Source organism: Trichoderma evansii (assembly GCF_050947405.1).
Source record: "Trichoderma evansii strain SZMC 28006 chromosome Unknown GGI43scaffold_12, whole genome shotgun sequence".
NCBI classification, from domain to species: Eukaryota; Fungi; Ascomycota; class Sordariomycetes; order Hypocreales; family Hypocreaceae; genus Trichoderma; species Trichoderma evansii.
In genome coordinates, this window is record NW_028145194.1 from 992,010 (window position 1) to 1,006,308 (window position 14,299).

The following is a 14,299-nucleotide window of genomic DNA, read 5'->3' on the forward strand; positions in this document are numbered from 1 at the left end:
GTACATGTATGCATCTATCACAAGGCAAACTTACGACGCCGAGTAGCGGTGTATAAGGACGTGTCCCTGTAAGAATGGACGGTCTCAGCTATTATTACAAGCCTTGTCCCAGGATTCACATCGGGCAGGAGGATTACAGGCTTGTTACACAGTGTCTTATGTCATCCATGATTCTCATATCACGGGCAGCCGTAGTGTAAACTTAGTAATCAGGCACGAAAGAGGGTTTCTTTGCTATCCATTGTAGAGCGATAACTACTACTACCATTATTAGGTATGTAAGCAGTATGCTTCCTTAGTTAGCCAATAGTATAGACTAATGCTTGAGAATAGAGCAAGCCATGCATGACATAATAAGGCCCCAGGCACAACGTTTTCCCATAGAGTCAAATATCTTTCCATGCATTCACTCTACCTCTTAGTTGAGAACCTGTTCGGCCATTGACACTAATAAGACGATGAGTTAGGATACTTGTTGCCTTGGCAATACCTTGGATAAGGACGAAAACTCACCAGCAGTGCCAGTGCTGTCTGGCTCGACATAAGCAGCTGTGACCTTGCCGTCTACGATCTTCAAGGCGTAGCGTTTGCTTCGAGTGCCGCCAAGGATAGGAGCAGCATCATCAAAGTCAAGCTCAAGTGCCTTTGTGAACTCGGCAGTGGGGTCGGCAACAAATCGAATCTATAGATAATCAGCGGCAGCTCTTTTGCTAGTAATTGACGGCAGCATAACCCACGCCAGTCTCTCCAGTAGGATCCAGCTGATCTTGCCAAGCCTTCATGCTGTAGAATTGGTTTAGCATCATTCATATCCAGACATCTTCATGAGATAGTGACTACTTACACAAAGGGGTCATTGACTGCGACAACGAACACTTGGCCAGAGTTCTTGAGGTTGGGGTGGTTAATGTACGAGGGGATGTGCTTGCTGGAGCAGGTGCCAGTGAAGGCGCCGGGAACGCCAACAACGTAGCCGTTGCCCTTTTGGAACTCCTCGGCCAGGTTGACTTTGCTGGCAGCTGAGTTCTCGAACAGCTCGAAGCTTGGGAGCTCATCCCCGGCCTTGACAAAGGCCCTGGGCGTCGAGTGGAAGCCACGCGCAACGGTGGGGCGTGCCAGGGCAATTCGGCGGAGGGGCAGACGGAAAGCCATTGTCAGCGGTAGTTAGGCTCTGGTATGTAAGACTGATAGCTAAAGTGGTGATGACGGGGATAATGGCGAAAATGGACAAGGTGAGTGAGCTTCAGACAACGAGCACAAGTGGCGTCAACGAGCTGCTAGTACAGTCAGCCGGGCCCCCTCGGCTTAGCCTACCGGCCCCGCCCGCTCCGTAAATTCTTGTCTTCCGTTGGCCATTCCATACTCGCAACTGCATGCAGCGCCAATGCAGACTGATGTTGGAATTGAATCTGTCTTACCCTACATGGATCGGGCAGTATCTCTGGGGAGCTCTATCGATATGGATGCTCTGTAGTTATTGGCGTCCATTGGAGTATTAATTACTAATTTCTTCAAGTTGTCGCACGTAAGAGGATGCCATACTTTCATCATTTATCAAGTTTACGGTTCCTGCTCGCGACATGCTTCACAATAGGGAAGCGTCTAACACTAAGTTGCACCGCAAACAGGACATTTAAGTGATATATTTGCCCACAAGCAGGGGTTGATAGAGTTCACCAACAGCAAGATTAAGCACCTTTTCCCTATTCGTCGCTCATCGCGCTATCTCCCCTCTTCTCGTCGTAAATGATAGAATTAAGATGCAATCTAGCTCCGCGCGCAATTTAATAGTTTGCGTAGCGAAAGGAAGACGGAGAGGCCAGGTGGGCTTGGTGGGTGATACGAGCTTACAAAAGTCTAATCTGCATCTTGGCATTCTTCAGCATCGTGACATAACACCGTGCATGCATGTATATGTGTGTATTCGCCATCGGCAGCTATCTTTTAGAACTGCCATAGTATCCGGCTATTGAAGTAGTTCATGCACTTGTCCGTCGAATGGCTTCGTCTATTATGCCCCGGACGAACTAGTGGCGTCTGGGAGGCTTGCCGGCAAAAGGGGCTATTCTGACGTACCATGCCGGCAAAAAACCTCACTCGGCAACCAGCAGATCACAGGGGGAGCACGGGCAGGGCAGAGGGACGTGCTTTGGTGATGGACCGTTGGGGAGTTTCCTGCCATTCTGGGATTACTGTGAGATTGAAGGACTACAGGGACAAGAGGCACCGCATGCTGTATGCGCATGTGTAAGGGCACACCAGTCAGATATCAGGCATGACAGTCGCAACGGCCTCAACCAAGAGTGCGCGTTTGGAAGATGGCCTGAGGATTTGTGGATGCTACCGGCTGGTCAGAGAGAGCGTGGGGGGCGAGCAAGGCGCAGATAATACTACTCAGGTAGTTGGTCGTAGCACAGAGTATAATTAGATCTTTACCTACCTATATAGAGGAATCACTGCATTAGCACACGAGGAGTTGCATGAGCATGGCGGTTATATGCGCAGCCGCAAGGGTTGGATTATCTACCCGAGCCTGAGGCTCCATATTCCATGTGCTGCTGCTGCTACCATGGCTACGAATTAATCATATTTCTCTTCCTCTTTCACCCTCGCCGTTTTTAGTCTTTTTTTTCGGGAATTATATTCAGTTGGCACTCCGTAACCGTGCCTGGCCCTATGCCACATTTGGCACCAGCCCGTTCCCCAGCCATTTTATCTCACTTGTTTTTTTTTTTACTAGTCATGGGATCCCTCGACGAGCGGATATTTTTGCAAGTGGGCTTGCGCAGGGAGAGAGTGGAGGCCATGAAAGGATGCAGCGTGTGGAGGGAGAGGTGCTCATCGTTAAAACGGTGCTGCAAATCGTAGAGTGCGCTACTAGCACACGCTGCGCTCTGTCAACACGCGTGTCCCAGGGGCTGGGTGTGATTTGATATGGAGAACTGGGGCAATAATTGGACGAAAACTCGTAAGTTTTACATGACGATCCCCAAGACTGCGACGCCGTGCACAAGAAATATAGTAGGAGACCGCGCGGAATACAAGTATCGCAGCGTCAAGGGGGCGAAGTCGATGCAGCACATGCGTTGCAGAGCATCCTCCGTCCATAGCGAGATAGGCAAAGGCATCTGGCTCCAGGCTCCACCTGCCCCTGGCGCATCATCCATGCTACTCCAGACATGGCGACAGGCCGCAGCTCACAGCTGGTGCGTTTCAGCAAAAAGATCAGTGTGCTCATACATGATACATGGCGCTTGCCAGGGGCTGGGTCTGGAGTGCATGTATGGAGTTTTGCACGGAGCACCAAGTACTCTGTACTAGCCGATGCTAAAATGTGTCTATTTGATCCCTTAGTATTATACTGTACTAGTACTGCAGTCTGTGCGAACGCCTATGCCTCTCGTACGAGCACTAGTCTTGCAGCAAAAGAGGCCAGACGTCATCCTAAAACCCCTGAATGAACTGCATTGAGTAAATGTAACAAGTACCTAGGCAGACGCAGACCTGTAGATGTCCGAGACGCAGCGCCCAGTTTCAAGACGGGCATTGACGACGTGAAGCGAACGCAGCAGAGAATATACTATAAGGGAGTGGTCGAAAGCACTGTGTTTGACTTTGACCTTTTCGCCGAGCCTCGTTTGCCTGCCTGCTCGCTTACTGGCACGAGTACCACTTCATGGGGGCCATGTTGCTGTTGCTGCTGCCGTTGGGGACAGCAGGTGTTACTGATGGTCTTTTATCCGGTGGCTGGAGCTAGCCAAGGCTCTTGAGGGTATCATCGCTCAGAATAACGATAGACAGACCAATACGACGTCCATACTTTGGACTTGTCGCTCCAGGGCGCGTGCAAACTCAGGCCGAGTAGCAGGTACATGCCCGTTGCTCGGCGCTACACGCAGGCGCTACCCCGCCGCCCCTCTGGATTGCACATTGGATCAGCACCTTACTCGTGCTAATGCCCTTCGCTGCGTTCGAAGCAAGGCTAGACTGCACTATGCCTTGAACTATCTTTTTTCTCGTGTCTTGGGATATTAACGTAGCGCCCAGCCGCGGGATGACGACGGTGGAACAAAAAAAAAAAAAAATTAAAAAAAAGGTGTAAGAGAGCGCGGGAGAGAGGCGGTAATACCTAGTATCTGACATCGTGAGCGAAAGAGACCAGACTCTGTAAAGAGAGAGTACTCGTACCCGCATGCTGATACCTTAGCATCTACGTGTGCTCCGTACAGTCTGCAACTGTTAATGCTACGAATGGCCCCATGAATCACATCATTCGCCGCGCGCACCCTGACGCCTACATGCCGCATGAAGAAACCCTCCACCATTCTTCAACGCCAAATGACTGTGCAGCGAATCCCGCTGTGTGACGGGGCGTCCTTCCAGCGCTGAGAGGGCTGCATGCTCTTCGTATGGACCAGTGCGATATGCAGGTGACGGCCTCTCTTGGTCGACAAAGGACCATGCCAGCGCTATGGGGACCACTAGCGATGGTGGTGTGCACCACTGGTACCCCTGGCCGAGAGCCCTGCCAAGCGTGGTTGGTGCACTGCAGCCTTTTCCGATAGACGGGCGGGTACTCCGTCGTCTGTCCCTGAGCAGGGCCTGGCAGCGCTACCCCAGACCGCTGCAGGGCGGCCGTCGTACAGCAGTGCTAGTGCCTGGGCCTGCCTGATGCTAGCGGCGTGGTGCGCTAAGGAAGGAATGGAGTCCGCGTGTGGCGCTCCAGGCACGTCGCTTTTGGGCTGTTTTTGCACATCAATTCACTAAAACCTCGTCGCCGCAACCTGAAGGCGGGCTCTCCCAGCCTAGCTCGTTGGGGCCTGGCCAGTGGTGCTCTGATGCTGCTGGGATTTTCCTCGCCTCTGCTGATTGGGACAGTCCGCTCTGCAGCCCCTGGACCCGACGTGCTTCCCCTCTCCTCACTCCTCGAACCCGGCCTGGCCATCGCCCAAACAAGACGCGCTGCTCCAGTTTTATTGCTCTGCACTTGACACCACCATCACCACCAGCCGTCGCAGCCACAAACCTATTTCCTGCTGCGCTGTGCCCTCGTCTCATCCGTTCTGCAACTCCCGCGCTCCAGCTTAGACGAGACGCCGCACCACATTGTTTTTGCATCGCATCGCATCGCATCGCCTCGATTCGCCTCTGCTCGACTCAAACCTCTGCCTTCCGCGTCTTTCTCTCTCTCTCGAACCGAGATTTGCCTGTGTAGCTCGGTTAGCGACGCTGCCCTGACGTCCTCTCGCGCCCACCACCATCCCGCTTTCTCTCCTGCGCGACGAGCCATCTCGCCTCTTAATTAATTCTCCTCGTTTCTTTTTTGGATTCAGCACGTGTGTTCTTGTCTTTTCTGAAGCATCGAGCATAGCTTTTCTCTTCTTTTTGCTTGGCCGAAATAGAATTCTGAACGCTACTTGATTCGAAAAGCGATTTTTGACACCAGCGCTCTCGCTTTTCCTCGCCCATTCTTCGAACTGCACGGGATACCCTCGATCGAATCGTTACACCATCGCTGAATCGCTTGTGAAGCTCTTCCGAAGCCGACGCAAACTGTACTACGAGCGTGCCATTAACAATTGCATTTGTTCTGAGCTTCTCTCTCTTTTTTTTCTTCTAATTCTTACTTCCTTCTCTTGGTGGCAACAGGCCTGTCTGTTCCCCTCCATCGCCTCTATCGATCTCATCGACGACGCATGAAATAAAAAAAACCAATCAGCTTGAGCACACCTCGATTAGACGACAACCTTGTCGAGTGATGAGCATTATCGCTTAGACGCAGCTATAATCCCCCCCATCGTCAACAATTCCGAGGCCCTGGGGCGACAAGGCCCGACCCTCCCTTCGGTCGCACAGCGCCAATACCCATAATGCCTGTCATGCTACATACCCCTTCGAGAGCCTCCACAGCATCAACTTCTTCCTTTCAACAGCTCTCACGCCAAAACACAATGTCCACCTACGATGGCTCGCGCTCTGCGCGCCAGTCGAAGCGGTACTCCATGTCCGCGCTGTACATGTCCATGACAGCGAATGAAGGAGAGATGCAAATTGAGGACGATCTCGCTAAAGGTGAGAATGCACCAGCCACAGCTGCGGACCTTGCTTCCCCTTTTGATTACATGACTGACGTCCCCAATCTATAGCCCAGAAAGCCCTACGGGATCTCAAATCCAAGATTTCCTCCCAATCGAAGAAGAACTTTGTGCTCGAAAAGGACGTCCGCTACCTTGATTCAAGAATTGCGCTGCTCATCCAAAACCGTATGGCGCTGGAAGAAGTGCGTGTTTAAAATGCGGTGTGGTTTATGCTCTGGTGACACTTGCTAATGCCTGTATAGCAAAACGAAGTAGCCAGTCATCTTGAAGAAGGCGAAATGGAAGAAGGTGTCTTCCCCAATGACGACAAGACCCAGAAATATGGCAACCTTTTGTTCCTCTTGCAATCCGAGCCTAGGCACATTGCTCATCTATGCCGACTCGTCTCAATGTCGGAGATCGACTCGCTTCTGCAGACAGTCATGTTCACTATTTACGGAAACCAGTACGAAAGTCGAGAAGAGCATCTGCTGCTTACCATGTTTCAGGTACGATGCACTCTGGGCTTGGTTGCGATTGCAACACCTTTCCAGCTAACAGTCCTTTTTGCTCCTTAGTCTGTCCTTACTTACCAATTCGATAATACCCCTGACTATTCCTCGCTGCTTCGAGCCAACACGCCCGTCTCCCGCATGATGACGACCTACACTCGAAGAGGCCCGGGTCAAAGCTTTTTGAAGATTGCGCTGGCGGATAGGATCAACAGCTTAATCGAGTTGCGAGACCTGGATTTGGAAATCAACCCCCTCAAAGTGTATGAGCGCATGGTTGAGCAGATCGAAGAAGATACTGGCTCGTTGCCCCCTAATCTTCCAAAGGGTGTCACCGCCGAACAGGCAGCCGAGAACCCTCAGGTCCAGGCCATTATCGAACCGCGACTGACGATGCTCATTGAGATTGCCAACGGCTTTTTGGCTACCATCATTGACGGACTGGAAGAGGCCCCTTACGGCATTCGCTGGATCTGCAAGCAGATTAGAAGCTTGACAAAGCGCAAATACCCTGATGCTAACGACCAGATTATTTGTACTCTGATCGGTGGCTTTTTCTTCTTGCGCTTTATCAACCCGGCTATTGTCACCCCCAAGTCATATATGCTTATTGACGGAACGCCTGCCGAACGCCCTCGCAGAACCCTCACTCTTATTGCCAAAATGCTCCAGAATCTGGCAAACAAGCCTTCTTACGCCAAGGAGCCGTACATGGCTAAGCTCCAGCCGTTTATCCAACAGAACAAAGACAGGATCAACAAGTTCATGCTCGACTTGTGTGAGGTTGGCGACTTTTATGAAAGTCTAGAAATGGACAATTACGTCGCTCTTTCCAAGAAGGATCTTGGGCTTGAGATTACGCTGAACGAAGTCTACGCCATGCACTCGCTGATTGATAAGCACACCGCCGAACTGTGTAAGGACGAGGGATCGCACTTGTCCATCATCGTATCTGAACTGGGGCCGGCCCCTCCTCAAGTGCCTCGCAAAGAGAACCGAGTCATCAACCTTCCCCTGTTTAGCAGATGGGAGACTGCGATTGATGACTTGACCGCGGCTCTGGATATTACACAGGAGGAAGTGTACTTTATGGAAGCCAAGTCCATCTTTGTGCAGATCATGCGAACGATTCCCCAGAGCAGTGCCGTTTCTAAGCGACCGCTACGGCTTGAGCGTGTTGCAGATGCCGCCGCCACCAGCCGCAATGATGCCGTTATGGTACGTAAAGGTATCAGGGCCATGGAGCTTTTGTCCCAGCTTCAGGAACTTGGCGTAATCGACAAGGCCGACCAGTTTGATCTGTTGAGGGATGAGGTTGAGCAGGAGCTCCAGCATCTGGGCTCGTTGAAGGATGGTGTGATTGCTGAGACTGAGAAGCTCGAAGAAGTCTTCAAGACGATCCGTGACCACAACGCTTATTTAGTTGGTCAACTTGAGACCTACAAGAGCTACCTCCACAACGTACGATCACAAAGTGAAGGCACTAAGCGAAAGCAGCAAAAGCAGCAGGTTCTCGGGCCGTATAAGTTTACACACCAGCAGCTTGAGAAGGAGGGTGTTATCCAGAAGAGTAATGTCCCGGATAACAGACGGGCCAACATCTACTTCAACTTCACCAGCCCGTTGCCTGGCACATTTGTCATTTCCCTGCACTACAAAGGTATGGATTTTATCTTCCCTATGATTTTGGCTTCTATTGTCGAGAGATTTGTGGCGCTAACATTAAAACAAAGGCCGAAACCGAGGATTGCTCGAACTCGACCTCAAGCTCGATGATCTGCTTGAGATGCAGAAAGACAACCAAGACGAGCTGGATCTCGAATACGTCCAATTCAACGTCCCCAAAGTCCTTGCATTGCTCAACAAGAGATTTGCTCGGAAGAAGGGGTGGTAAATCCCGCCCGATGATGGCCACAGCTAATACTAATTTTGCTGCCATGTCGAATGCCTATCATATTCAACGCATCACGACTATATGCAAAAGGGGGAATGGGGGATGGCGGAAAAGAAGGCACCGGGCGTTATGGAGCATCACGGAAACTTTTGTTTCCTTTGTTTGAGTGTGTCAACTAGTAATGCGACTTTAGTACGCTCCTGGTTTTCAGCTACAGTCAGTTTATCGTTTTTTTCTCTTTATTATTTCCCATGGAGCAGGTGGATGGACTGTAACGATACTTATTTATACCTTTGGTAATGATGGGAAGGAGAGATGCCGTATTATGTGTTTTCCCCTCCCAGTGGCTGGTCCATGAATTGGGAGGAATATTCGAAATCTTATGCGAATGGATAGTTCGTTTTGTTTTGCTCTTTTACCTTTTACCTTTTACCCTTCCCTTCTCCTCGCTGTCATTAATAATGAATATCTTTGGTAATGCGACAATCTACTGGGAGAGACTTGGGAGCTTTTGCTGTATTTTTACCTAGTTTGAATGAAAAGATGCGTATTAGGAACCATTAAATTTCTTTCTTCAGTCTTGTGATGTACTCTTTGGTTACTAGTCTAATGCTGTCTATCAACGATGGTCGACAATCTGTATGGTACACTGTAAACTAAGTCTTGGTGTAATTCATATATTTATACATGCTATACTATATCTTTTTCATCTCCGCTGGCTGTTCTTCTCATCCAAGCCCAGGGTTGACGCCACGATGGTTTAGCATTACCACCAACACCGCTATTCCCCGCAGGGCCACATTCAGCTTGCCGTCTCATGGTGAGCCTCCTCTTGCGGCCTTTGGACGGTGAAAATGCAGATACAGACCGGGCATCCTTGGGAGCACCTGAATCAAGTTTGCGAAAGAGGCGAGGTATGAGGCCGAGGAAACGGACAAGTATATGGGGGAGAGAGTGGATTATCTCGTGAATCTTTTGGACGCACTGGACGAAGGGTCGGGTCTGGATGAGGTAAAGGAGGATTATGAAGGGGACGCAGACGAGGACCATGGTGACGGGGAAGCGCCAATCTGTGACGGGGATATGGAGCTCTGTGATGCCAAAGACGGACTGTTGGTTTGATCGAGTTAGTACAGAGTATTGGAAAGAGATGAATGTTTATAGTTGTTACTGTTCTTATGGATAGGGGTATAAGATGGAATTTGACTTACAGTTACAAACGTAAGAGGCAGGAAGAGCATGCTTATCACAGTCAAGATGCGGATGTTATCTCCCTGATCAATAGCTCTCCTGCTCTCCTTGATAGAACTACCACTAAACAACTGGTCCCTCAAATTCTCAATCTCCTTCCGCGTGCGTTCATTCCGCTTCAGCACCTCACTCAGATCACTCACAACCTTATCCAACTCCCTCCGCAAGACAGCCATCTTGGCAGCGTAATCCATTGCGTCAGGAGACTGCGGCGGCGACGGGTGCGGCCACAACTGCGGGTGCGTGCCGGCCCAGAAGTCGTCGGTGAAGGTGTCGACATAGGCGGCGATCATGGCCTTGATGCCGGTGTTGATGACGGCGAGGGTGTTGTAGGCCCAGAAGTAGCGGCGAATGTAGGTAAAGTGCTTGTCTTCGAAGAGGAGCTTGTCACGGAGGTGGTGGTCGAACATGAATTCCGTGGGAGGGGTGATGAGCTTGGTGATTCGCTCATGGAGGATCTGGTTACGTTTGCCAGCGTCGCGGTACTCTGTTATGAGCAGCTCTAGGAAGGCGTATGGGCCGTTGCAGAATCTTTTTAGTTCCTGGAAGTCGTCTCCCCTGACTGTATGTTCGTCGTCGGGGAAGCTCTGGATGCTTAGCAGATGCCAGGGCCCAAATGTGTCGAACAGAAATCCTTCTTTGGCTCGCTCTCTGCGAGGTCTCATTTTGAGCGTCTTAGTAGGGTCGCCTTCAAAAGAAAGCGCAAGGATGGAACCACATTCGGCAATGTCAATGTGGTCGTCGAGACGTTTCTCCGACGGGCGCTTTTCGTAGAGCTGCCAGGGGGCGGGATCGAGATCTTTGGGTACGAGGGTGTAGTATTTGAAGACGAAGAAGAAGGATCGTTGTCGGAGATGAGAGAAGGAAGAGACTGGAGAGATGCGGCTTCTAATGTTGTTGGATATATTCAGGGGTGATAGCATTGGAGAAGCTGAAGACGCATAGGCTGATGAGGATGGAGATCGCTCGTAAGCTCGATGCATGAAGGCGTGGGTACGGCCACCGCTGGGGTCGTCGGAGAGGAAGTGGTGAAGAAGCTCAGTCATGTCGAAGTGAGGTGACATAGTGAGATGCAAGGCAGCTAGCATGAGCGGTGTTGGTTCCTGAACAAGACTATTCCTGTCATTAGTAAAGGTAATGGAGGCAATAGAGGTATAACAGCATAAAAGGGGGAAACAACGTACGTGATACGACCAACAGCCTGGCTGCTGAGGTTGATATCCTTGATAGATTCCCAAACAATCGGCGCATCGACAATAAACTCGGGAGACTCTGGCGGTTCATCGCCAGCATACTTGACAAAGCCTTGGACATCCACATCCAAGCTCGTCTTGACAGCCCTATCATCTTGCCCAACCTCATATACTTCAAACGTCGAACTATCAAAGCGCCCCCCCTCGACAGTAGCAGTCTCGCGGAAAGACTGCATAGAGTCGATTTCCCATGGCGGCAAAGGCTCGTCCCTATCGTTAAGCCGGCCAGAGAACTCGTCATAAAATCCCGAGTCACGGAGGTGTTTGATGAGCTCTTCATCGGAGAAGCTCCGTGGGGCGAGTACTCCATGGATCTGTGAAAATGTGCTATCAACTGGGTTATGACGAGCAGATGAGCTGTCTAGAAGAGGAATGAAGGGGATATCTTCGTCTGGGATGCTGCCGTAGCCACTGCCGGTTGGATGGTTGAGATTGGGAGTTAGTGGAAGGATTCTGGGAGATGGATAGCATGATGGGCGTTCATGGGTATCGGGAGTATCGCGGCGTGGACGAGGCAGTAGGATGCTGTTGGCGTCGCTGGTGAAGGTGAGAGCGCGCAGAGGAGGCGTTGCCAGGCCGTGGATGTCGGAGCGCTCTCTATTATGGGCGCTGAGGGTTTCGTGGAAGCTGTGGAGGCTGCGCAGATACTGCTCGTGGTGATGCTCGACTGATCTGACGAGCTCCTCCAAGCTGGCGTTGCTGCGCGGCTGTACAGCCATAGCTCAGCTGTCTTTCTTAATCAAGGTGAATGATGTTTTATTATATATTGTCTGAAGCTTCTTTATTATTTAGCGATATAAACGATAATTCTACGATATTGCAAAAATAGAAAGAGAACAAAGACTTCCATCTCATCAACCCTCACAGCATGAAGTGGGCGTTATATACCCAGCTTCAAAAACTACACTCAGCTCAGCTCAGCTCGGCTGCCTCTTCCATCCACCGAAGCCAAAAGGGATGACGCAGGCTGCATGTTTCGGAGTCGCCCGCCTATTTTATTACAAACAGGCACGGGCTCAGAACACGCAGCATGAAAAGCAAAGAAAAGACAATGCCATTCCTTTTGCCTTGGCGCGTATAGGCTGCAGCAGTTTGCGGGATGCAAAGACTGATGGCGTCGCACACCCACGTGCAGCGGTGTCCTGTGAACACAGGTCCGTCACTCAAGGGTCGGGGAAGCAGGCCGACGGCTGTCTAAATGTGCTACCTCGGTGTCTTGGTGTGGTTAATAAGGGCCTCCTTCGCTGCCTCGCTTTTTGTTCAACATTTCGCTTTTGAGTAAGGTCGCTTCTTGGCGTTGAAAAAGTGAGGCGAGCCAAAGTGAGGCTGAATTGCTTTCGCCCGTCTAAGCTGGAACAGGCGGGTTGGTGCGGCTGGAGGCGGCCGGGCTATGAAACTGCCAGCAGCAACACCCCAAACTGCAGTAATTCTATCGAGTTAGAGATGCCCGCGTGTCATACCGTAGGGCGTGGGGGCCTCACGGCATGTAATGGCAGTAGCAGATCTCTGTCTCCCGAGTGCGGAGAGGGTTCACGATTCCGCTTCCGCAGCCCATGACGCACATCTCGCACGTGAGATCCGATGCATGGAGATGACAGGAACAACGACGATGCTCCGCCTGTCCGTCGGGGCGATGAGGCTTCCACTCCAGCGGTCGACGACAAATGCTCTTTAGTCACAATCACTATCCGTTCGTTATCAACGCCATGGTAGACTCGAAGCAGTGTCGTCATCCGTCATATGCTAGCATTTTGTCTTCTTGTCACTAAATAAACAAGATTTTTGAGGATATCACCAATTATACCGAACCGCCCACCCACCCCTCCCTCCCAACCGATGCCATCCTATCCCATCGTGTCTTCGTAACTCTATGTCCTGTCTAAATGGCACAACGCCATAAAAGCAAAGTGTGCTCAATACTCATGCACACAAAAAAGGCTCGTTGGAGCCGCGTCATGGCGTGAACTACGACACAACGGAAACGGGGTTGTGAGCGGCTGCGGCACCATCAACTTCCATGGCATCATCGTCACCCTCCGCCTCGCCCTCGCCCTCTTCCTCTTCCTCTATCTCGTCTTCACTTTCGCCCTCAATGTCGACGCTGCCATCTTCGGACATCTCGTCCTCTTCGTGATCATGTCCGTTCTGGTGCTCGCTCTCAATTCCAGCCATCTCAGCGTCCTCGCCCTTCTCCTTGGAGGCTTCAGCAGCGTCTTCGGCAGCTTCCTCCTCGGCTTCTTCAGCACCGTATTCTTCCTCGTCCGCAGCAAGGTCGGCCTCAGGTTGCTCAGGAGGGAATTCGGGGGGCGCAGAGAGCTCAGAGTCCCTATTGATAGCAGCGTTAGAATTTGTCATTTAATGTGTGGTCTGGGATATCTTCTCACCATTTGATAGCGAAACGGGTCACACGTGGCTTCTCGGCGAGGACGTTTCGCTTCACTCTCTCAATGATGGGCTTCGCAGGGGGCTCAGCATTGAGCTCCTCTGAGTCGTACTCGTTGTTGACGTAGTATCCGACGCGCACAAACTCGCGGCCATCGTAGGCACAGGTCAGGAGGATGACCGTCACGCCAAGAACGTCGGCGTCGGGGATGCGAGTGGTGTTGGGAGCCTCGGCCTCAAAGACGAACTTATTAACTCCGACTGGGATGGGGCCGACAAGAAGGGAGTCTAGCTCCTGGTCATATTGATCGCTGCGATGGGTTAGAACTGGAGGGAGGGGATGGTGCCCAACGAAGATGGTCGTCTTACGAGGTAGCAGATCCGACATAGGTCAACTTCCACTCGAGATCTGTGCGCAATTAGTTAGAAAACTGCATGTCAACAGGTCTGGGGTGCTAAATCAGCACGACTCACCTTTCTCAAGTGGCTCAAGGCACTCGAATGTGATTTCAAACTCGTACTTGTCGGTGAATTTGGCGGGGTTGTTCATCACCCTAACGCCAAGAAGTGACACGACAGACATGGTGGCGGATTTTCACCAAAAACAACAGAGAATTTGTAGAGGTGATGTGTTGGAAGTGAGAGGATCTCAATTGAACCACGCGACGTGGAAAAGTTTGCGCAGGGCCCAGTCGTCGAAGGGATAGAAGGGACAAAGAAGTCGTCGGAGGGGCAACCAAGAAAGTCGGTAACCGTTGAGATGATGCCTGGAAAGCGGCGGAGAAGAGGAAGCCGAGTCGTGACGCAAACGCAAGAGAATCGGCAAGTCGCTGGCTTTGTGTGTGCAGAGGGAAGAGAAAAGACGCGGCGGCTGCTTCTGGTGGAAGAATTGTTGAACTGACAAAAAGGTGAACACAGGTTGATAAGTTA

At 51.2% G+C, this 14,299-nt stretch overlaps 4 protein-coding genes across 4 annotated transcripts; 1 reads left to right on the forward strand and 3 right to left on the reverse strand.

Moving 5' to 3' along the window:
- Positions 1-209: 209 nt before the first annotated feature.
- Positions 210-1,321, reverse strand: GGI43DRAFT_407661 (Redoxin). Its single transcript, XM_083206257.1, has 4 exons — positions 845-1,321; positions 738-783; positions 514-682; positions 210-447 (listed from the first exon to the last, which is right to left on the reverse strand). Exons 1-4 carry the CDS (start codon positions 1,150-1,152, stop codon positions 419-421), a joined length of 552 nt encoding a protein of 183 aa, XP_083059999.1. The 5' UTR covers positions 1,153-1,321; the 3' UTR covers positions 210-418.
- Positions 1,322-5,951: 4,630 nt separating this feature from the next.
- On the forward strand, positions 5,952-8,483 carry GGI43DRAFT_423493 (uncharacterized protein; the record flags this gene model as incomplete). Its single annotated transcript, XM_083208246.1, has 5 exons — positions 5,952-6,072; positions 6,147-6,280; positions 6,341-6,586; positions 6,656-8,249; positions 8,323-8,483. 5 exons carry the CDS (start codon positions 5,952-5,954, stop codon positions 8,481-8,483), a joined length of 2,256 nt encoding a protein of 751 aa, XP_083060000.1.
- A 570-nt stretch (positions 8,484-9,053) lies between these two features.
- GGI43DRAFT_77259 (cora-like Mg2+ transporter protein-domain-containing protein) lies at positions 9,054-11,825 on the reverse strand. Its single transcript, XM_083210285.1, has 3 exons — positions 10,919-11,825; positions 9,695-10,847; positions 9,054-9,593 (listed from the first exon to the last, which is right to left on the reverse strand). The coding sequence occupies exons 1-3, from the start codon at positions 11,704-11,706 to the stop codon at positions 9,174-9,176; spliced, it is 2,361 nt and encodes a 786-aa protein (XP_083060001.1). The 5' UTR covers positions 11,707-11,825; the 3' UTR covers positions 9,054-9,173.
- Positions 11,826-12,818: 993 nt separating this feature from the next.
- GGI43DRAFT_407670 (nucleosome assembly factor ASF1) lies at positions 12,819-14,286 on the reverse strand. The gene is made up of 4 exons (XM_083206258.1): positions 13,844-14,286; positions 13,739-13,778; positions 13,372-13,680; positions 12,819-13,313 (listed from the first exon to the last, which is right to left on the reverse strand). The coding sequence occupies exons 1-4, from the start codon at positions 13,950-13,952 to the stop codon at positions 12,953-12,955; spliced, it is 819 nt and encodes a 272-aa protein (XP_083060002.1). The 5' UTR covers positions 13,953-14,286; the 3' UTR covers positions 12,819-12,952.
- Between the last annotated feature and the right edge of the window lie 13 nt (positions 14,287-14,299).

Coding starts and splice junctions, on each gene's coding strand:
- GGI43DRAFT_407670 (XM_083206258.1), bottom strand. CDS start 13,952: ATGTCTGTCGTGTCACTTCTTGGCGTTAGGGTGATGAACAACCCCGCC. Junction 13,681..13,738: donor TATGTCGGATCTGCTACCTC/GTAAGACGACCA, acceptor AACCCATCGCAG/CGATCAATATGACCAGGAGC. Junction 13,314..13,371: donor ACCCGTTTCGCTATCAAATG/GTGAGAAGATAT, acceptor TGCTATCAATAG/GGACTCTGAGCTCTCTGCGC.
- GGI43DRAFT_77259 (XM_083210285.1), bottom strand. CDS start 11,706: ATGGCTGTACAGCCGCGCAGCAACGCCAGCTTGGAGGAGCTCGTCAGA. Junction 10,848..10,918: donor CAGGCTGTTGGTCGTATCAC/GTACGTTGTTTC, acceptor TGACAGGAATAG/TCTTGTTCAGGAACCAACAC. Junction 9,594..9,694: donor TGCCTCTTACGTTTGTAACT/GTAAGTCAAATT, acceptor TCAAACCAACAG/TCCGTCTTTGGCATCACAGA.
- GGI43DRAFT_407661 (XM_083206257.1), bottom strand. CDS start 1,152: ATGGCTTTCCGTCTGCCCCTCCGCCGAATTGCCCTGGCACGCCCCACC. Junction 784..844: donor GCAGTCAATGACCCCTTTGT/GTAAGTAGTCAC, acceptor CCAATTCTACAG/CATGAAGGCTTGGCAAGATC. Junction 683..737: donor ATCCTACTGGAGAGACTGGC/GTGGGTTATGCT, acceptor GATTATCTATAG/ATTCGATTTGTTGCCGACCC.